The 23,033-nt window shown below is 38.8% G+C and overlaps 1 protein-coding gene across 1 annotated transcript in view; it reads left to right on the forward strand.

Annotated features, from left to right (window-relative positions):
* Pard3b (par-3 family cell polarity regulator beta) overlaps nt 1–23,033 on the forward strand; it is a 965,568-nt gene that overhangs the window by 339,681 nt on the left and 602,854 nt on the right. Inside the window, exon 3 of the mRNA XM_021162850.2 lies at nt 21,447–21,618. Within this exon, the coding sequence (XP_021018509.1) occupies nt 21,447–21,618 (172 nt within the window). The remainder of the gene's footprint in view (nt 1–21,446; nt 21,619–23,033) is intronic.

The following is a 23,033-nucleotide window of genomic DNA, read 5'->3' on the forward strand; positions in this document are numbered from 1 at the left end:
TCCCCCAATGCCACTCCCTAAGCATTCAAATATGAGTCTGTGGTGTCATTCTCATTCAAACTATCACATTCTGGAAGCAGTACATGGAGTTCTGTGCCTCAGTAGAACAAACCAGGATGACCTATGGAAGGGTCCTTGTGTTTGCCAGTTTGGAATTTCATGCATTCTTTTTATTGCACTGCATATTAGTGGAGATGTTTGGGGGCCTTTAAAGAGCATTAAAAAAGGCTGGTTCTGACTTGCACACAAAAATTCTGCAAAGGGAGAAAAGAGCCACACATTCAATGGCCTAAAACTTAAAGCAAAGAAGTGCTTATATACCAGCCTTTATAAGACAAGAAGGAAACTAGACAGGGAGACCAGAGAGGCTGTTTTGAGCATAAGAGAGGAAATGAAAGACACTTCAGAGCACAGTCAAATGGGGCACCCCACATGACTGAAATCCAGCTTTGCATGGAAATGTTGGAGAAGGAGAAAGGAGGATGCTTTTCTCTGTGGTGCTCTGGAGGGAAGCTCTGCAGAAGAGCGCAACGAAGGCAGGGAAGAGTGTTGCAGTAGAGGAGCTGACCACCGCAGAGGCTTCTTCCAGGATACCAGAGAAGGCAAAGAGAGGTGCACTCCAGTAGCAGGCAATTCATCAGGCTACCAAAGGCAGCTTTCCTGGCAGGCTGTTCATGGGACTGTGAACTGAGCCACCCCATCCACCACCTTGACTGTTTGAGGAAGTCCTTTGGATCTAGTCTGGTGTTTTCACTGAGCAACCAAAGCAACTTCTGGCTGATATTCCACCACCTAATGACCTAAATTTCTTTTGTTTGTTTTATGCCTTGGAAATTTAAGTATTTGTTCTAGTATAAACATTTGACACTCGGCATTTTTTTTTCTTAACTAAAAATATCCAAGAGCTTTATGAATGTAAAAAAAAAATAAGCAAGCATTGTTTTGGGAAGTCCACATCTCCCAAGGTAATGTTGTAGTATCTATCTGACTTCACCAGTTGCAGCTGCCAACATCCTCCTCTTCCATAGCCAACTTTCTCCTTTATGTCTCCTACCCCTAATAACAGTTCTTGTGGGCTGATGATTCCCTTATCTAAGACTGTAAATGATTGAAAAGACTTCATAGGCTTTGCATGTCAGAAAACTCAAATATCAAGTTCTCAAAATAGGTATTTGTGTCTTTTGATAATGTACACTAGCTGAGGTGGTGCAGAAATGCTGGACACAGGGAGACCATCTTGATAAAATGTCTTCCATATAAATTTAGTTTTTAAAAAAATGGGTAGCTTTCTTTGGAAACTTCTTAGGAGCAAAGATCTAACAATTATAAGTGTGGGTTATGTAAAATATTCAGAAATAGACCCATGAATCAGGAAACACCCGGGCCTCCACTTCCTTTCTCTCTCCCCTCAGGTGCGTTGGGTTCTATTTCATTTTCACACAGCCTCCTAGAGCCTGTATTCTAAATGTAACCCACGAGCTGGTTGGCATTGCACGGAGTTTGCAGTTTGCTCTCCTTTGTATGCAGGTTGTTTTGCTTTTTTCCTGTCTTGAAGTGCTTCCCAGAACTCTTACTTTGTGAAATTATGCTAACCAGGGCTCAACTACAATGCTGTTTTCCCTCTATGTCTTAAGCATAGAGGCTATGTTGTATAGGATAAATCATGTACCTGTTTCCAGCCTGTGGACCATGCCCATTCCAGTCATCTCCTGTATTCTGTCCGTAGCAACCTATGTATTCATTTACTGTTTAGTTTTCTCGTTTGAAAGGATCTTGAGGTGGGTCTTTAACTCTTAATACAATGCTTGGCATATATTGCAGGTTAATGTTTCTCAGCCAGAGAGACTGGAACATTTCACCCACATTCTCACTGAAAGCTCATTCAGACAGCTGACTGCTCTCACCCATTGCTGCACACTGGAGGCCTGCTGTAGTTCAGTTCCCACTATTATGTTCTGCTCGGCTTCCCTTTAGCTCTCCTTTCTTTCTTTGTGTCTACAAAGTTTTTCCACTTTTCATACTACTCAACCCTACCCTGGAAATTCCATATTTCATCATTTTATAAGTTACAGGTAATTATGAAGACCATTTTACCAACTTCTTTTTTATTTCTAAGAGGATATTTTGAAACTCTAATTTTCCTAGTCAACTGACTCCTGGATCATGTCATTATTATTCATATATTAATCATAGTTCTCTAAAGAAATGGAAAAAGCAAAAGGATGTTTATGTATGTACACCCATGTCTATTTGTGTGTGTATGTTGTATGTGTGTCTGTGTACAGATAGATGGATAGAGAGATAATGATTGATAGATAGGTAGATAAATAGAGAGATAGATAGATGGCAGATATAAGAAGAGATTGATTTATATAATTTTCAGGCAAAGAAGTCCCAAGGTTTTCATGCAGGATGCTACAGGTAAGGAATAGTCAGTGTGTGGCTCCTTCACAAGCCTGAAAGCCTGAGGATATAAGGTGGCAAATAAGATTCCAGCCTTATAGCCAGAAAGCTTGAGTCCTAAAGAGCATGCTTCACCACAGCTAAACAATGCAAAAAGATGAATGTTCTGTCTCATAATTGCAGAAGAAAATTGCTCTTTCTGAATCTGATTTCTCATTCTCTTTAGGCTTCAGTAGCTTAGATGATCTCTAGCTGGGAGATCGTTGGCTTTACTCAGTCTTCTCAGTCAAGTACTAATCTTGAAACATGTAATCGACTCAAGTTGACACATGAGGTGACTCATCCCAGAGTCAGTGGCCAAATTGTTGATTAAGGAAGGAATTTTTTTTCTCTATTACATTTGTATAGTAATCAATTATAGCCCTCTTTTTAAATTGTGCAGTGTGGCCTCATTTGACAACCACATTTTATTCATGGTGGTATAGAGTAGAAAGGACCTGATGGATTCTAGTTTGATATAGAGAAGTCTCAATAGAGTAGAAGACTCTAGACCTGCTTAGTATATGTGAATTATTTTTGCCTTGTTAAAGCTGTCAACCTGAAACTGGGTTAAGAGAGCAAAATGTATTTGATCTTTTGACATTATGGTATGAAGTTATCTGCAGTGTTCATGGTCAGGAACTACTCAGTAGGACTACAGAACATTATGAAAAAAACCTCACAATGTTTAAAGTAAATTTGAACCTTCAGGTTGAGTTGGGTTTGTAGCCATCTTGGGACCATGCAAATATGTGGAAACTTCCCATTATTTAGTTTCATTATTAATTTATACATAATTTTGGAAACTTATTTCCAAGCCTCCAGTTATTGTTAGACTTGATGGCTAATCTTTTAATCTCTGTGTGTATTTTTATTCGCCTGTTAAATTTGAGAAGTTCTGAAATGTCACCTTGGCTGTTTGAAGTAAACCTAATGTAAGCCCTAACAATAAATGATATGTCACTCTTAGAAATGACATAACTTGTCTTCTGCTGATGATATAATGAAGGTCTATTCTGTTGTGAATATCAAGAGAAAAATAATCATATTTTGTATCAAAAACTGCTTTGTACTGTAATGTCCTTCATTCTGTTGTAATATGATCAAATCTCCTCAGAATTAAGAATCAAGGTCCCTGCAGAAGGTGCAGAGCCCATATCTGACCCTGTATGTTCACTTGAGGAATTGAAGAATATTTCTTGTTGTAGAGTAGGATACTTTGCTGAGTATCTGTGTTGATCTTTCTTGTTCAAATGCCTTTCATATAGTCTCAAAGCCTTCAAACTATAATTTAAAGCTAGACAGCCTCTGAGGATTTATAGAGTCATTTTCCCTTTGGCTAAAGCCCTAGATGGTCACAGACCACTAGATTTAAAAAGGCAGCCGAACCTATCCAAAGACCAACATAAATTTTCACAGCCAGAGAAAATGGTGCCTGCTTATTAAATTAGTGAGAATATAGTATTTGGCAGCTACAAGTAAATGATGTTTCCCCCTTCGGTTGGAAGTAAGACTATTTGAGTTGTGTGATGCCTGACTCACATTTGTCAGGGTTAGCTACATTAATTGAGAGTAATTTGCATGTTTCATCATGTGCTTACTGCACACTTCCATTTGGATTTTTCTAGATAAATAGCTTCACCTTTGCCAAAGGTCCCCTGTTATGAACACATTTAAAACAATTTCCCCCCAGCATACATAAACTGATCATGACTGGACATAGAATGGAGGTGAAGAATGTGGGTAGAAGGGACAGGAGGGAAGGAATCAGGATAGACTTGTCTCAGAATGTTCTTCAGTACTTCACTGTTTGTCATGGGGTTTTCCAAGTCCATTGTCCACCATGCACCTCAGAGTGCCTGAATTCAGAAGTCCAGAATAAAGAATTCCAAGTCTTTATTTATTTTTATTTTTGCCTATAAAAGAAAAATGAATTATAGGTTGGAGACTCTCTAAAGCTGATTAGCTGTAGAAGCCTCTTACCACTTTCTGAGAGAGTGCTCCATAGCTTTTCCAGTCATGGTAGACATCTCTTCCAACTTGAGAGATGCTCTTATGAAATAATGAATTGGAAAAAGGTTATATTTGGAGCTATATTTTTATTAGATGAATTTGCTGTGTTTCTAGTGAAATACAAGTTATTTCCCCTAATCTCTATATCAATATCCCATGGGCAGAAGGTTCAGATTCCAAATGAAGGAGGGTTCTGACTAGTATCTAATCCCTTTCTTGTCCAGTGAAAACAACATTCATGATTATCTTCTTGTTCATGTGATTTGGAGGTGTACCTATGAGTAACACTACATATCATTGTGTTTAATCAATTTGTGTACAAACTATTGCAGGAAACTTCTACATTTTACTTTCTTACTCTGCTGAGCTTTGCAAGTCACATCTATCATTGGCTAAAAATTCTGTCAAATACTGTTCTTGACTGGGAGTTATTTATTTTTTAAAGTTGAATTTGTGTGTTTTTAACTAGAACATTGGTAAATTCATGAGCTAAATGGATGCCAGGAAGCATGTTTCAGAGTCTATATATTGTCCAGGAAACATCTTAAATTGGGGAAGTTGAACAAGATATTGGTTCATAAAGATGATGATGCTGAGGATGGTGGCAGTAAGCATTTATAATGGTAGCTAGTATCAAAGGTACACTATCCGTGAGTGACTCTACTAAGCCATACATCATGTCATGCGTCACCCCTTGGTTTAGGCACAAAATAATGAGTTGCTGAAATGTGACTTGTGCCTCCTGCTTTATCATTTACTGACTATGTGAACTGTCTTATTTCTTAGTTCTCCCTCTTTCATTTTATAGAAATTGGTGTAAATACCTCCTGGTGGATAAATGGGGAGGGTAATGTCATCTGACAGAAGCATGTGACCAAAGACTCAAAGTTAGCTACTGTCATTCTCATTACTTTGTACATGAATAAGCAGAAGCTAGAGGATACTTAGTAACTTTCCTACAATTAGAGAGTGAAGCAAGCTAGAATTTGCCCTGATGTACTCAGGCTCTGTGATTTCGATTCCTTGCCCCTGAGAGTTTTAGGAAAGAGTGTTGGTAGATGCCAAGGCTTGGGAGTACTGAGTGGTAAAGAGTGGAAGGCAGTAACATAAATAATTGAATCTGTATTCCTACAGTCACACGATACTGAATTTGAGTTTGAATGCCTTGTTTAGGACTTTTCCTAGAGGTTAGCTTTTGCATTTATTTTGAAACAAAACATCCCAGAATTTCCCTTTTACTGAAACAGTATTCTAATCTGGCACAACATTTTCAGTGACTAAATATAAACTAGACATGCAAATCGGAGACTAGAGAGTTATCTGCCGAGGTCTTAAGGGGGTTCACAGTGAAGATCTGTTTACAAGCCTCATTCCAGGCCTCAGAACAGCAGCTTCCTCCACTCTTGCTTCTCTCTGCTCTGTGTTTGTTTGATTCAAAGATTCTAACTCCAACTGCTGTCCATTGAGGCTATAAATAGATATGTTAACCCAGCCACAGGGATGGAATATTCCATAACCATTAGCCAGAATTCCTCTCCTTGTTGGGAGATTAATAAAGAAAGTCAAATGGCAAAGAAGGATTGGTTGGGGGACCAGAAGAGAGTGTAATCACATGGTTCATACAGGGAGGACCTCAGGGGAAGGTGTTTTGTGCTCAGGCTTCTGGGCCCAAGCAAGCTTCACACTTGCCTTAATCCTCTACTGCTAACTGTCTTAAACTTCTTAAAATATTTGAACATGGATTCTACATATTTCTGATGCCCTTGTACTTCGATGTCATGTCCTCAGCACTTGATCCATGGATTTGACGATGTGTTACATGATCTGGCATGTGGCTATCACCTGTTTCACAGCAAATTATATCCATTGGCTGAAACTGAAGTTTTGTTATTCAATCAAGTTGATCCCTTCTATTTCATAGCACTTAAAATGGAACTTAAGCTAGAACACATCCCTCTGAATTATTTTATTTTTATCTCTAAGCTCTTTGCTACATTACCCTGTATGGTTCATATTGTCACATGACGATGATTCTGGGTATACACCTTTTAGTTCACTTTCTGCACTTACAGTCAAATCATTAGTTGTTAATGGATTATATATGTGGAAATTCCTGTTTTCTGATTGAGGGTAAGCAACCTGTATGTTACCTATATTTTGCATATCTAATTAATATTAACTTTGAAATTTATGGGAAAGTAGAATGAAGTGGCAGATGAGATTTGTTAATAGAACCAAAACATTTCCATAAAACAGAGAAACTTGGCTCAAGCCCCAGTGGCCATGACTGGTTTCATCTGACCAGCAATGAAAGACTTGGATGAGAGTTAAGGACATGAGGACCAATAGGCTTTTCCAGAAGTTTTGGTTCTTAGTAATTCAAGATATTGGAATCTGTTCACATAGGACAGCTGCATCAATAAGTGCTACAGCCTGGAAGCAGTTGAGTAAGGAAAGCTGAATGTTATTAAATGCCCAACCTCGGGAGACACAAATGAAGAATAAAAAAGATCTTCAATGAACTAGAAGATTTTTGAAATGAATTTTGTGGCCAGCTTTGATCCATTTTCGAGAGTATGCTGTGTGCAATTTCAGCTTAACAAATTTACAGAAAATAGTGGCAAACATTTGGATTAGGTCATCATTGAAATATCAGAATCCTGTGTGTTCAGGTCTTCCTTGTAATGCCCTTTATCCATCTGTATTTGTTTAGAATTTGAATGTGTGATCTAAAAACCAAAGACCCATCAATCAAATCATTTCCCACCTGCTCACTCTTAAGGGACCATCAAAGCCATAAATTAAATGAAACCAACATTGTTTTAGTGCTTGGCCATCATAAAATATTACTGGTTCCAGGTGAGTGGCTATTTACAAGGAACCTTTGAAGATTTAATAGGGATATTTTGCAAATGGAATACCATGTAATGAAAACATGTAGATCATAAACAAAATTAAAAGGTAAACCAGCAAAAAAACATAAATTCACAAATATAAAAAACTAAATAAAAATTCTATATGCATGTTAACTTATTAAAATGAAAAATGATAAAGGGTATGAACAGATATTCCACTGCAAAATATAAAAAATAGCTCATAGTTATTTTTAATATCCATAGTAATCAAATAATTTAACTTTAAATAACATATAATTTCATCTGCAAAATGAGTAGTGATTGAAAAAATGGTATTGCTCAATATCACTCAATACAGGTACGCTGTAAAAACAGCCAGAACTTTCATGTGTCTAGGATAGGAAAATAGCTAAATTATCTACGATATGCTTGACTACATTATGAAATATTCAGTCACAAATTCTGTTCATTTTTTATAGATTATAATTAGAGAAAATTACTCATAAGAAAATTATAATTGAAAATATCAGAATAAAATCCACAGCTGATGCAGCATGAATTATGTCATGGTATCACACGTGTGTGTGTGTGTGTGTGTGTGTGTGTATGCAAATTACCCAATTTTCAAGGAAATTGAGAGACGTGACCTCATGTATTATTGCCTCTATATTTTTCCTCTTTGATTAAAAAGTATAGAAGCCACAAGTTGCAAAGTTCAACTTTTGCCAAAATGGCCTGTGGGTCTGAAAATATGTCTATGAGGACTGATGTTACAAAGTCATCACTGCCAGTGATGCTGCAGCCTGGCTCCAAGGGTCCAGACCTAGCATTTGAGCTGTTCCTTTATTTGCCATAAGCATAGACAGTACATTTCAGTTTTAGAACTGAATCATGATTTCTATGCCTATACAATATACTTTAGAAGCTTCTAATTTACTACTACCTTTCAAAGACTACCATTGTGCAAGTAGAGACAGAACCTAATATGCAACTACTGTTAGGGATAACAAACCACCTGTGACCAAGAAAGAGGCAGGGCTCCAGCCTCGTCTGCAGCCCCAATTAGTGAGGCCTCATTCAATGTGAGCTTGATACACCCACAATCATAATTACAAATCGTGACATTTAGATGTTCCCTAAGTCAACAGCCATCCCAGCAGGGCTAGCCACATCATCACCAGCAAAGGAGATGGAGGGCAATTAGAAGCTAGAGGAAAGGTTAGCTCCACTCAGACACAAGGAATTCAGCAGCCAAACCCACCTGCAAATGCAGTGTTAATTTGTTTAAATATCAGCTTCAAAGGCTTGTCACCCATGACAAGGAAGGCCTGAGTCCAAATGGAATATGGAAGAGAAGTGCCGCCCCATCCCCCAGTCAGGCTCATGCTGACCTTTTCCATCTCTACTAGTTGCCCAGCTGTCATGAAATGGTAGAGAGGGTAGAACATCACTGGACCTGGATGTGTCATGAGGCCAGTCAGCCAGGACTTGGACCAATGTGCTAAAATATTCATACTGAAGAGGTAGTTCCCAGACCCTGTTGAATTTGTTGAAACATAGCACCAATTCATCACTAGCTCATTTTTAAGAGGTGTGCCCATCTCCATGTTTGGACTATGATCACTGCCTTGTCTGCCTACAGGGAGTTCAGGCCTGAGATACAGGGCCACAGAAAGGGCCCAGAAAGCTGCCAAACTCTGTGCGTTCTGATACTAGGATGACAGTTCCAGAGACAGGGATGCTCACTGCACCTGCCTCAGGCCAGCACTGAGCTATTTTGCCTGGATATTCTTAGTGGTATTGAGAGTATCATTCATACAGCTCAAGTGTGTGTACGGCATCTCTTAATGCCCGAGAATGTTGTAAAAATTCATTGGGTTTGATTACCCCAGGACCTCTCAATTCATTGTCTTTAGAAGGTTCTAGGTGTGATATAATTTTCTATAGAGGTTTATTTGAGAGCTACTGGGTTGTCTTAAAAGTAGAGGTTTCTCCGCCCCCCTTCTAGGTGTGATATAATTTTCTTCTTTTTTTTTCAATTTTTTATTAGATATGTTCTTTATTTACAATTCAAATGCTATCCCAAAAGTCCCTTATACCCTCCCCCGACCCTGCTCTCCAACCCACGCACTCCTGCTTCCTGGCCCTGGTGTTCCCCTGTATTGGGGCATATAATCTTTGCAAGACCAAGAGCCTCTCCTCCCAATGATGTCCGATTAGGCCATCTCCTGCTACATATGTAGCTAGAGACATGAGCTCAGGAGTACTGGTTAGTCCATATTGCTGTTCTGCCTATAGGGTTGCAGACCCCTTCAGCTCCTTGGGTGTTTTCTCTAGCTCCTCCATTGGGAGCCCTGTGTTCCATCTAATAGATGACTCTGAGCATCCACTTCTGTATTTGCCAGGCACTGGCATAGCCTCACAAAAGTCAGCTATATTAGGGTCCTGTCGGCAAAATCTTGCTGGCATATGCAATTGTGTCTGCATTTGGTGGTTGATTATGGGATGGATCCTCAGATGGGGCAGTCTCTGCATGGTCGTTCCTTTTGTTTCATCTCCAAATTTTGTCTCTGTAACTCCTTCCATGGGTATTTTGTTCTCTATTCTAAGGAGGAATGAAGTATCCATGCATTGGTCTTCCTTCTTCTTGAGTTTCATGTGTTTTGCAAGTTGTATCTTTGGTATTCTAAGTTTCTGGGCTAATATCCACTTATCAGTGAGTGCATATCAGGTGTGTTCTTTTGTGATTGGGTTACCTCACTCAGAGTGATATACTCCAGATACATTCATTAGCCTAAGAATTTCATAAATTCATTGTTTTTAGTAGCTAAGTAGTACTCCATAGTGTAAATGTACCACATTTTCTGTATCCATTTCTCTGCTGAGGAACATCTGGGTTCTTTCCAGCTTCTGGCTATTGTAGATGAGGCTGCTATGAACACAGTGGAGCATGTGTCCTTATTACAAGTTGGAGCATCTTCTGGGTATATGCCCAGGAGAGGAATTGCTGAATCTTCAGGTAGTACTATGTCCAATTTTCTGAGGAACTGCCAGACTGATTTCCAGAGTGGTTGTACAAGCTTGCAGTCCCACCAACAATGGAGGAGTGTCCCTCTTTCTCCACATCCTCGCCAGAGTCTGCTGTCACCTGAATTTTTGATCTTAGCCATTCTGACTGGTGTGAGGTGGAATCTCAGGGTTGTTTTGATTTGCATTTCCNTGATGATTAAGGATGTTGAACTATAGAGGTTTATTTGAGAGCTGCTGGGTTGTCTTAAAAGTAGAGTTTCTTCTCCCCTCCCCCTTTACAAAATTGGCTGCTGTATTTGTAGCCAAGTCTCATAAATTAAAATACTTGTCAAAATAAATGAATAGTATGTTTGTTATATTCATGACTTAAAATCACATTTGATTGCTTACTCATTAATCCAAAAACTTAAGCAATACACTGAGGATTGCAGTCATTAGGGAAATAAAGCTGAGTTCTCCTAACAGTCAGAAGTCACAAGGAACATTGCACATTTGTGCTTGTTTCTAAACTGGGTGTGTGGATAGACAAATTAGTTTTAGGATTTCAAAAGATTTGCTCTAGAAGAAAATCCAATACATAGATGCAGTCTATCAGGAAATAGAATTGGGACCATGATTTACTAAGTAGATTTTAGATGGAAAATGGTAAAATTCAATTTCCTCTTCAACCTCAAGGATGGACAGAGGCTGTTTTGCACACTTGGTTGTGGGGGTGACCTTTCCTCTCCCTATTCTTGGGAAGTCAGAACTGATGGAGCTAGTGTGTGCAGGAGAGAGAACAAAGCCTATAACCAAGGTATTGTTCTCCCTTAGAGATTGAGGAGCGAACACTGATCAGCCCTCTGCTGGGTGGTAGTTTTTCATGCACAAAGCACTGCAGTAGGAGTTCGGAGTATGATGTCCAATTATGCTTCACTCCATTCTCTCACGTCTAAGTGTGTTTCATGAATATTCAATGTCTGACTATGGAAAGCAGTCCTAGCCCAAGAGGCACTAAGGGCTACAGTGATAGCAGCCATGATGTCATCTGCAGAATGGCATCTTAGAGTGTGTTTGGCTCTGCTTTGACCTTGTCTGCCCACTGTTTTGTTTTTCTTGTTTCTGTGAGCTAACCTGCATTCTCCTAAGAGACTTTGTTTCCATTAAAAAAAAAAATCAAAGCATTCATTAAGTCTATTTTAGTGGTGTGACTCATGGTTTCAAGCTGATCATCTATGTTTAGCTAGAAGCAGGTAAATTAAGATCCTCTGTTTCATGACAGTTGAGGAGAGAGACATGGATATAGTGTCGCAGGAATACCGGGGAGTCTATAGAAGGCTCTTCAGCGGGAAATTCTGAAAAGGCTACCATGAATTTGAAGCTGATCTGTGACCATACTCAGATCTGGTGACAGAAAGACCACTTCCACAATAGCTGTAGCATTGTGTTTAAATGCTAAAGGCTAGGATGGAAGGGTCATAGCTGTGGAGGCCCTTCTGAAGGGTAGAAGGCCAGGTTAGGGGCTTGTCCTGTTTGACTAGAATGGAATGGCTCCTATACAAAGAACTCAGTCTAAAGTTCTGTTTCTCCCACAGGGCTGTGCCCCATCTCGGCAATGAAGTTTCTGAGGGGATGTTTCTGAGACAGTGTTAAGTTTATATATTAGGTTAGCCAGAGAATATTAATTTTAGAATGCTATAGAAAATAAAACTAAGACAGCTGAACAATACTGAATCTGAGTGTTGCTTATATTGTAAATGCATGGGACACCTAATTATGAGATGGTTTTCCATGTATTCTTTTCATCTCTAATGTTACATTAGAGTCCTTTTAAAGTGTGTGCGTGCACACGCGTGTATGTACATCTGTGCATTTCCAACATGGCACCATATTTCATGTCTTCATTTCTAATACTTTACGCTTTCTGAAGACCTTCAAAGCCCTAGAGATTAGACAAAATTGAGGAAGTATGCAGTGCTCTGTTGGGTAAATGGCAAATCAAGCCACCCAGTGGACTGGGATCATCTTTGAGAATTTTCTAGCTTTTTAAACTCAAGGACTTTATTTTTCAGGTCCCTTGTATGTCTGGTATTATTAATGTATTTGGTTCTGGAGTAAAAGAAATATTATTACTATATGAGCAAGTACATTGAGTTTTAAATTTTCTTGATATTTGTATTGTCCTGGCTATGCTTGTTTTTTTGTCCTGGCTCTGCATCTGCACACGTTTCCCATAGCTGTGCCCCAGCGACCCCTGGGTTAGGATTTGATGGTTGTTGCTTAACCTCCCTGGGAGGCAGGCCTCCCTTGTGTAGATTAAATATGAGTGGTGAAAGCTGGGTAATACATGGTGAGCTGTTTTCAACTAGTAAGTTTAAAAATGCAGGGAAAACGAATTCAAGATTTACTCAAATTTGTCAAGTGGTTACATACCGCTTTAAATTTTTAATTTAAGTCATTCAGAGGGAGAATATGATTCAGCCTAATGTGTTTAACATACACCTGACTTCTTAGCAGCTTGCCACATAATTAAAGGAGGTAAATGTATTTGGGGTTGAAATATGGATAGCTTCTCAATAGGCGTTTTCCTTGTTGTTATGGGAAAATTTATGCTGAAGCCTCTTTCAAATATGATAAGGATGAATAGCACTCGTAAGCACAGCTAAGGAAATCGTGTTATTTTTCTTTCCCTTAAGCTTAAAGATACAAAGTTTAGAAAAGCCCCAATTATGAATTTTCCGTTTGTGAAGGAAATGAAAATAGGATTATCTCATTTACTGACTGCAGATTGACATTCCTGGCAATGAAACCATTTAGTCCTGAGTCTGTGTACTATGCTCAGTGCTCCTGTCTGAGGAGGATGCTCCTGGGGACTGCTGGAGTCTAAGATGGGATGCAGTGGATTCTGATGTCCAGATGCTGTAGAGAAGGACCTATTCAGAATCCTTTGTTCAAGTGGTATCAAACCACTAGTTGTTGCTTAGTTCCAAGCAGAAACTGGGATTTCAGGCCCCACTCCCTGGCCATAATGTGTTTCCCCCCACTTATAAGTTCACAGTCTTTCTTAGAACTAACTGTGTGTATTAAGATTTGAGATGAATGAGTCAAAACCTGTGTTGTCGGATTCTGTGCTTTGACTTTTAATTTTACTGGACAGTTTCTGGCTACGTGCTTTATTACGTAGAAAATAGTAAAAGTAGCAATTTGTTAAGTTCAACAGTTTAACCCAAAGAGTTCTGTATGGGATTTAAGTCCTTTTTTATATTAGTTCATTTGACATGTAATTAAAATAGAATCACGTGTTTCTCTGTGCAATTACTAATAAAAATGCCTTTATAAGTACAGTTTATTATAGTCTGTGAGCATTTGGCCGATTCCTTTTCATTCTCTACACAGGCTAAGGATAATAACATCAGATTATAAAAATGCAGACTATAAAAGTGACAGAATGCTGCAGGTTGACAAGAGAATAAACTCCAGGATGAGTACTGAGGGACTCCAGTAGAAACACTTGGTGGCTTTATTGTTAAAATGTTTACTTGTCAGCATAGAAATTACAGACATCGCCAAGGCACTTGGAGTTACGGCCATATGGAGGCACTGCACAAACTGTGTGGGGCTGGGCAGAGCAGCAGCTCTGCACCTCTAAGGGTTGGATGCTGTTGTGTGATGAAAAGTAAGGAAAATAAAAAGAAGAAATCAAAATTGCCCATTTGATGTGTTTGATCTTGGCAGTGCCTGTGTTCCTCTGTCAACGCTGTGATGAAGAGATTAAAGAGGAACAGCGAAGAGAATGCAGGATATGGATAAACAAGTCAAGTGGGACTTAGTCTGTAAGCCATGGAATGATCTCTGTGTTAGGAAAGAAAAATTAAATGTAACCACCATTGTCCAGATGCCATGCAATGTGTTCAGGATGCTGGGAATATTACCAAGGCAACTAATATTGTCTCCTCACCCAGAAACACACATACCTCACTGGTTGGTGGGGAAGCGACATCTGACTGTTCATTGTAGCCATTTGGTTCAAATATGAAAGCAGATCTAAGCCCATGATTAATAGTGCTGGAATGAAGTTGCAAATGCTATCCCAAAAGTCCCCCAGACCCTCCCTGACTCCCCTACCCACCCACTCCCACTTCTTGACCCTGGCGTTCCCCCCTACTAAGGCATATAAAGTTTGCAAGACCAAGAGGCCTCTCTTCCCCATGATGGCCGACTAGGCCATCTTCTGATACATATGCAACTAGAGACACGAGCTCCGGGGATACGGGTTAGTTCATATTGTTGTTCCACCTATAGAGTTGCAGACCCCTTTAGCTCCTTGGGTATTTTCTCTAGCTCCTCCATTGGGGGCCCTGAATATGTTGTTTTCTACATCTTTGTTGATAAAATGTTTTGTTGGGTATAGTAGTCTGGGCTGATATCTGTCATCTCTTAGTGTCTTAAACATATCTGTCCATGCCCTTATACCTTTTAGAATCTGTTGAGAAGTCAGATGTAATTCTGATAGATATATCTTTACTTGTTACTGGGCATTTTTCCCATTCCAGCTTTTGATATTCTTTCTTTGCTCTGTATATTTAGTGTTTTGATTATTATGTGGTGGGAGAATTTTCTTTCTGGTACAATCTATTTGGTGTTCTGTAAGTTTCTTTTATTTTTATAGGCATTTCTTTTTATTGGTTGGAAAAGTTTTCTATGATTTTGTTGGAAATATTTTCTTGGAGATGGAAGGCTTCTCCTTCTATTCCTATTGTTCTTGTTTGGTCTTTTCATAGCATTCACGATTTCTTGGATGTTTTGTATCAGGAACTTTTTAGATTTAACATTTTCTTTAATTAAATTTCTGATATTTTGATTTCTTCAAAAGTGTCTTCTGTGCCTAAGATTCTCTCTTCTGTCTCCTCTATTCTGTTGGTGATGCATACGTGTGTAGTTCTTGTTCTCTTTCCTAGGTTTTTCATCTCCAGGATTCCCTCAGTGTGTGTTTTCTTTATTGTTTCTATTTCCATTTTCAGATCTCGATCAGTTTTATTCATTTCTTTCACATGTTTTATTGTACTTTGTTTTGATTGTATTTTCTGTATTTCTTCATTTCCTGTTTAAAGGCCTCTGTCATCTTTATTAGATTGAATTTAAGGTCATCTTCCTGTGTTTTGGCTGTGCTAGAATATTTAGGGCTTGGTGTGGTACGATAGCTGGGCTCTGGTGGTGCCATATTGCCCTGGCTCTTGCTGGTTGTGTTCTTATCTGGCCTTTAGCACATGGTGGTCCCTGGTGTTTGCTGGATGTTCCTGGCACTGACAGGACTCCTCAGGGAGGCAGACCGAGCCTAGGGCCTGATGATGGAGCTAAGGGAACAACATGCTGCTCACCTCTGCTGACGAGGCCCCGGGTGGGACTGGATGTCCCTGGGATCCAGCAGGCTCCTGAGACAAGGAGACAAGGCTGTGGGCAGGCTTGCCAAAGGAGCTTAGGGGACAGAATGCAGCTTACCTCTGCTGTGTATGCCTCAGGTAGAGCCTGCAGGCAGGGCAGAGTGGGCAGAATTTAACCTGTGTGCTCCTGGGGCCAAGCATGCCTTCTCAAGAAGGAAGATGATAGAGCTCCTGGGGCCAATTTAATTCTTTATGTAAGAAGAAAAAACTTACATATCTCAGTAGTAGGCAAAATTGCTTCATCCTTAATAAAGCATATGTATTTCAAAGAAATATATTAAAATGAGCTTTTCTATCATCAGTTAATGCTTGATTTGTATATATAACACTTCTATATATCCATGTGCCTGCAGACAAAAGCTTCCCATGTAGAATTGGTGCCAGTAAAAAGACTGAGAAGGCCTGTAGTAAACAACATTTGATGAAGCACAGCGTGTGTGATTCCATAACTTTGTAGAACAAAACTGGCCCTTTATTTTGAGATGATGGCGTGTTGCTTCAGTCTGTGTTCTGCTTGCTTGGATTTACTCACATCTGTTCTTAGGCTACTTTGGGTGGATAGCACACACCTCCACATTGAACACCTCATGCCTCCACACTGAAATGTGCATGCCTCCACACTGAAGGGGACAGTTCGCAACAGTTCTCAAGGGAGTACTTAGGACCAAACTGTTAGTGCTGCCCACCTAACTCTCCACTCCACACATTTTAAACAAATATATATGTATTTTCTTACCTAAGAAATATTTTTAAGAGACAGCAACATGGGCTAGAGGGCAAAAGGTAATGTGTCTTCCAAGCCTTCAGATCTGAATTCATAGATAGATAGATAGATAGATAGATAGATAGATAGATAGATAGACAGACAGACAGACAGACAGACAGACAGATAGATAGATAGATAGATAGATAGATAGATAGATAGATAGAGTGATCCTATGGAAAAGATGAAAAGAGAGGACTGACTCTATACAGTTGTTTTTTATCTCCACACAACACAAGCCACACAGCACATATGTACACATGTGCTCCCCTCATATTAAGAAATTTAAAATATTTTTAAAATTTGAATTTAAATATATAAATTTAAAATTGTTGCATTAGATTTTAGCATATATTTTTATCTTTTCACTCCATTTATTCAACAAATATTTATTTGTGTTGTATTTATTGTTCTGACACCTGAAACATAGATGAAAGCTACTGTTCTCTTGACATTTCAAGACTGATAAAGTGAGGATATATAGAACAAGAAATTAGGGTATGAGAAAGTATAAATCATTGAGGCTGTCCTAAACTCTCTAAGGAAGCCATAAAAGGTGTGGCCAGAAAAAGACTGGCATTAAAGTAGAGATGTTGAACATTTATAGTAAGCTTTGTAAGATGTAGAGGGTAACTATTTCATGAAGCTAACAGAACAACCACCATGTTAGGTACAAACTATGAGTCTAGCTTCATAGGGGTTTGGGGACAAGAGAGAGAGCAATTCAAACACATGGTCAAGAGTATAACAGGACCTGTAACTTCAGAGCCCATAGCAAGAGTGTGGGCTTCCCTCCATGTGAGGTGAGAACGTACTTCAGGCACATGAGAACAGGACAGACATGATCTCAGAATTTTCAAGATGTTCATTAATACTGAGTTAAGTATTCACTCCACTAAAGGGAAGATATCTAGGTAGAAAGAACAGCAAGGAGTCTGTTGCAGTAACCATCTGGGAACTAGCTCCACACTGGTGACAGCAATGTGATGAAAGCTGGGAAAAACCTGTTTGTTTGTTTGTTTGTTTGTTTGTTTTCAGGTCTTTTGAGAAGTTGAACATGGGTGGTTATAGGGGAGAAAGAAAGGTGAAGAATTTCTACACAGCTTTTGGCCTGAAAATTGGTCTTAGTTTTGATATAAATGAATATGGAAAGAATTTTGAAGAATTTTGTCGTATAGTTTTGGAGAGAATGATCAGTTGATCACATGGGCCTGATGCTTGGTCAAAAAGTCTGATAAATGTGAAATGTATTTGCCTGTACTTGTAGAGAAGTAGGAATCAAGTGAGGTCATATACAAATGTAGACGTAGGTCACTTAGCATTCTCAGGGATCAGGCAAGGGAGGAAATAGTGAAGGGAAATGTAATTGAAGACCTAGAGAGTAGAAGGGGACTCCTAGCCAGTGTGGTGTTCTCAAAGCCACGTGAAGAGGAGGCAGAGGGTGACAGGTTGGCCAGCAGCATCCTAAACTTGAGCAGAGAAGTAGCCTGGATATTCTCTTGACCTGCATAAGAGCAGATTCAGAATCAGAACCTGTCCAGCGCCTTCACAGTTTACCCTACAGGCAGTCAAGAAATGGTGTGGTTCCTGTTTTCTTAAATCTTCCTGTTTTTCCCAAGAAGACTTTTAGTTCAGATGGTTAGATGAATTAATAACATTTCTGTATACTGGCCTTCCTAAATCTATCTGGAAATTAGGTGGCTAAATACAGAAATCTGTGAGGGCAGAAGTTTGGGTTGTAATCAGGCTATGCAAACAGATCCCCTGGGCTTATGGGTATTTGAAAATGTCATGGCTACACTTGGTAACATGAGAACAGTGGTAGCACAGAAGGAGAACAGAAGGCATGCTGGCAGAGCACACGAGCAGAGGGAAGACACCAAGTCCAATATTTTGTATATGCACTTTGCACAGTTTGGGTTAAAGTAGCCTCTAAAGTAACTTTGTGCAAATTTTAATGTGAAAAATTTAAATACACTTCTTTCTTCCAAATCCCACTTTCCTCTCTGGAAAGAGGTAACTCTGTGTGGTTTAAGAGGAGGGTGCAGGCAGCCTCTTTTATATGCTAGATATTGTCAAGCCAGTATCTCTTCTCTTGAGAGAATGCAGTAGTAGTTGATGTTAATCACTGTACCTCTCTCTGTAACAGGGTTTTCCTGAAACTCTGATACCTAGTTATGTTGATGTCTTGGTGAATCAAGTAATGTAGTTAACATGGATGTCCAGCCTATTATTTAAATGACTAACCAGTTTGAAAGCAAGTGTAAGTCTGTGTACATGATGGCTGTTGAGATAGACACCAGCTGGTAGGGGTCCTCACCATCCAGCCCTACAGGGCTGCTTATTTTTTTTGAAATTAGAGAGTGGATCTGGCTCTGTTCTTTCCAGGAGTAGTCTTTGTTTCATTCCTTGATCCAGATGAGGCTCTGCTGTGATAAATCCTGTCGAAAATGAGACTGGGAGACAGACTTAGCAATTAATTAATGAAGAGATCATTCAATGTGAGAATCATCCAGGCCCCATAATTATCATCTACAAAACAACCATGGAATGCTGGATCTCCAAATAATGGAATTCACTTGTTTTTTGTTTTGTTTTATTTTGTTTTGCTTGGTTATTTTTGTTGTTGTTGTTTTGTTTTTGTTCTTAAGAACATGACATCCATACCCAAACTAGAGCTATTCTCTAATATAGCATCAATTTCCATAGTTTTCATTTTAGGGAACTAAAATTCTGGGCTGCAAACTATTGATTCAATCACCAGAGACCATTTGGACCATAGTCATTGAAAACAGAATCTCAAAAAAAAAAATGTGTTGTTTTTTTTTTTTTTTTTATTAGTTGTGTCGGTGTAGTAGTGTAACCGTAGATTCTGTAAGGTTTTCTGGGTACAATGTATAGGTAATAGTAAAGTTTTATTTTAATAGAATAAGTATATATAGTGACTTCTAGTATGAGCTATCTATTATAACATTTTTAATATATTTCTGATTGATGTTCTTTTTTTCTTTTCTTTCTCTACGATATTTAAAGTACATGGATGATATTGAAAGTTAAGGATGAAGAAAGCAAGAAAATAAGATACCGTTTCTACGTAAAACTGCTCACAGTACCAATTCAATATGCCACTGGCTAGCTGATGGGTGTATCAGAATGAACATTCACAATAGCTGTGAACTTGCAATATGCACAATTGAAATCATAATTACCATAATTATGGCATAGAAGTAATGAAGAAAATAATTCAACCACATTTTTAAATTTTATTTTATTTTCTATGTCAAGACTGAAAGTGTAAAACCTTTCATTTTAGCCAGATGATTATAGAGATCTAGTTTTGCAGATTATTTTTATACTAGAATAATCTTTCATTATTAATCTATTTAAGTCTTCTCTCAAGTCAGTTCATCAGTGCTAGCAATTAAAGACAGAAGATGCATGTGCTCAGTCTCAAGAATTAAAATAATGCCCTGGGAGGAAGCATTTCTTTTCTGTGGTGAATGGATTGTTGGGTTTTCCAATTAAAGAAGTCTCCATACTGGAAATGAGTAGACAATTATGAGGATTATTTTTGAATAGCCAATTTACATATCCCTAATTGTGTTCATTTCTTTTGAACGATGAAGTTGGAGTTTACAGTGCTGTGATTGGTTACCCCTGCATTTGTGTTATTAATACTATTGCCAACCAGGTTCCCCTATGAATGAGGCTCTGAGTGCCTTTCTGCATTAATGTCTGCATCACAAGTAGACTTGACTTATTTAATGAATGAAGATACCCAAAGAGTTTCTAGCAGTTTTCAAAATTATATCCACTGTGTTTCTTTGGATTGACAGCAGCAACCAAGAACTGCCTCCTGATTTACATTTGGCCTTAGCTACCTTAGCCAACAAGGGACATTTGAAACTCTTCTTTAGGAGTACAGCCTTGTGGCCACGAGCACAGCAGCCTGCCTTCTCTGTGTTACAGTGGCATAGTGTCCTGTGATTAGTAGAACATGTTGAATTTTTTGTGAAGAATGACTGGAAAACAACATTTCAGAGTTTTTATATTAAAGATATGCAAATATGTTAAGAGAAATGAGAATAGATATGCCGTTAGGAGTAATTAACTAACTGATGTTAGTGTCAATGGACTTAGCATTCACTCTGCTTAAACCAGACTATAAGATCTGTTATGAAGAAAAAGGATACCAAAGACATATATAACAATGGGACATTTGTGGCACATAGGATTTATAACTATTAACATTCTTTGTTTGCAAGTATGTGTGGATTCAGATTGTGTTAGAAAGACAAATTCATGAGGAAATGCCATATCCCTTTGTGACTGGAATATACATTTCTATAATGTACTCTGCTGTTCATCTTTTGTATATTAGACTTTCTTATTGTACCCTGGGAGTGAATACCTTTTAGGAATATTGGTTAAAGTCCCAAGTGAGGCTGTGTATATAGCTCTGTGGTAGAACACTTGCCTAGTGTAGGTAAAGGTGTAAGTTCAATCCTTTGCAGGACAGAGACACCGAGACAGTGAGAGAGATAGTGAGAGACAGAGACTGTGAGAGATACAGACACAGTGAGAGAGACTGAGACTGACAGAGAGACAGACACATGGTGAAGACATTCACGAGGAGAGAGGTTAAGAGACACATTTCATTCCTGTAATGAGACTTGGCCCAAACTGACTAGTTCAAGAATAGACAAACAAAGAACACACCATTAATCATGTTCTGTTGCTGCGATTGTGGAGGTTATATTATTGCAGATTTAAGGGTCTTGACATAATAATATTAAAACTTCCAAGACTTTTTTAAGGCGACATTTGCTTTAAGACCAAGTAAAGATCACAATCAACTAGACATAGTGTCTCTGTGATAAGCATGTCCTACGAAGTAATTAGTGTTGTTGGACTCGTTTGCAGCTGATTGCTGTGTTTGACGAACAAGAGCCACTCCAAAAGATTGAGAGCCCCGGTGGAAACCCTGTGGATCGGCAGAGCCCAGACGCTTTCGAGACAGAAGTAGCTGCCCAACTGGCTGCATTTAAACCGGTCGGCGGGGAAATCGTAGTAACCCCTTCTGCTCTGAAGTTAGGTAGGTGGATTTTCCAGATGGTGCCCTCTACCTGGTTGTATATTGCATCAACTTACTGCCTTTCTTCTCTGTGAAGTTCATCATATTAATATTGTTCTTTATAAAGACATCTGGTCTGTCACCTAATTTCCTAAGGCTCTTTTCTGCTGCTGGAACTCAGGTAAGGAGATGCAGTTATCTTGAACTGAAGGTGACTTCCAATTGCATGCCCCTCAAAAATCACCATGGGAGTCAGACTGAGAAATGAGGCTGGTCTGTTTCCAAGAAGCATCACTATGTTTATAAAGTTCATCGTCTGGAAAAAGCTAAGGGTTACCGAGGAATCCACACTAGAAATAAGGTTCCGTTTCTGTCTTAGTCATCCTGGTTTTCTTCATATATATATAGTAGACATTGGAGAAAACAGTTGGGGAGTTAGTTTTGAAATCACCTGAATTTTGTTTTCCAAAAAAGAGAACAGTTTATCTGGTGGTTTTACCCAGAATCCTTTGGCATAATATTTGTTTCAAAAGTGTAGGAAATGGAAGAGGCATTCTTCTGAAGTGTCTGCCAAATATTATTCCTCACCTGTCTGTTTTTGTTGATACTTCTTAGAAATATTAGGTCCATCTAATAACGTTTCACTTTCCATGACCCATTAATTGTTACCATTTAAAGTATATTCTGTGTGGGTCAGTTGTGAACATAAGATTCTTAATGTGCTGGCTAGAACTTATTTAACTTAATTCTCATGTTAGAAGAACAGAAACAGCCCCCACTTCTCAAAAGGAATCAATTTTTTCTTAAAGTAGAACATGCACTTAAAATTGTGAAAAACTTAGCTAGCAAGAAGCAAGAATCACAATGACCAGAGGTATATTCCTAGGACCCACAAGATAGAAGGAAAAAAACAACTCCTTCAAGTTGTCCTCTGACCTCCACTTATATATCTTGGAATGCATGCACAAATGTGCACACATACACACACTAATAGGAAATATTTAAATTGTAAAAATAATGCATAGCATCTTTCCCCCTCATTTGAAATTCAATATTTGCTGTTGGCCTCTATGTTAATACATGTCTTTAATTGCAGGACTCAGGAGTCAGTGGCAGGCAGATATCTGAGATCAAAGCCAGTCTGTCTACATAGTGAATTCCAGGACAGCCAAAAAGCTACATAGTGAGATGTTGTTTCAAAAAAATAAGATAAAATTACTGTTAAATTTATTACATATAGCCGAACCAAATAACCTTGTTTTGTCTTGATTTTCTGAAAAGCTTCTGTAGTGTCTCTTTAAAAGCAAACCAAATGGAAATTAATGACCTATGGTCTTTATAATTTTCCTGCATATTTTGGAATCAAAGCTAACAAAGCAATCTGCATAGATGGTGAAGGGCTGGTTGGTGGCTGCTCCTCTTCTGGAGCCAGGCTT

Source organism: Mus caroli, chromosome 1 (genome assembly GCF_900094665.2).
Source record: "Mus caroli chromosome 1, CAROLI_EIJ_v1.1, whole genome shotgun sequence".
NCBI lineage: Eukaryota > Metazoa > Chordata > Mammalia > Rodentia > Muridae > Mus > Mus caroli.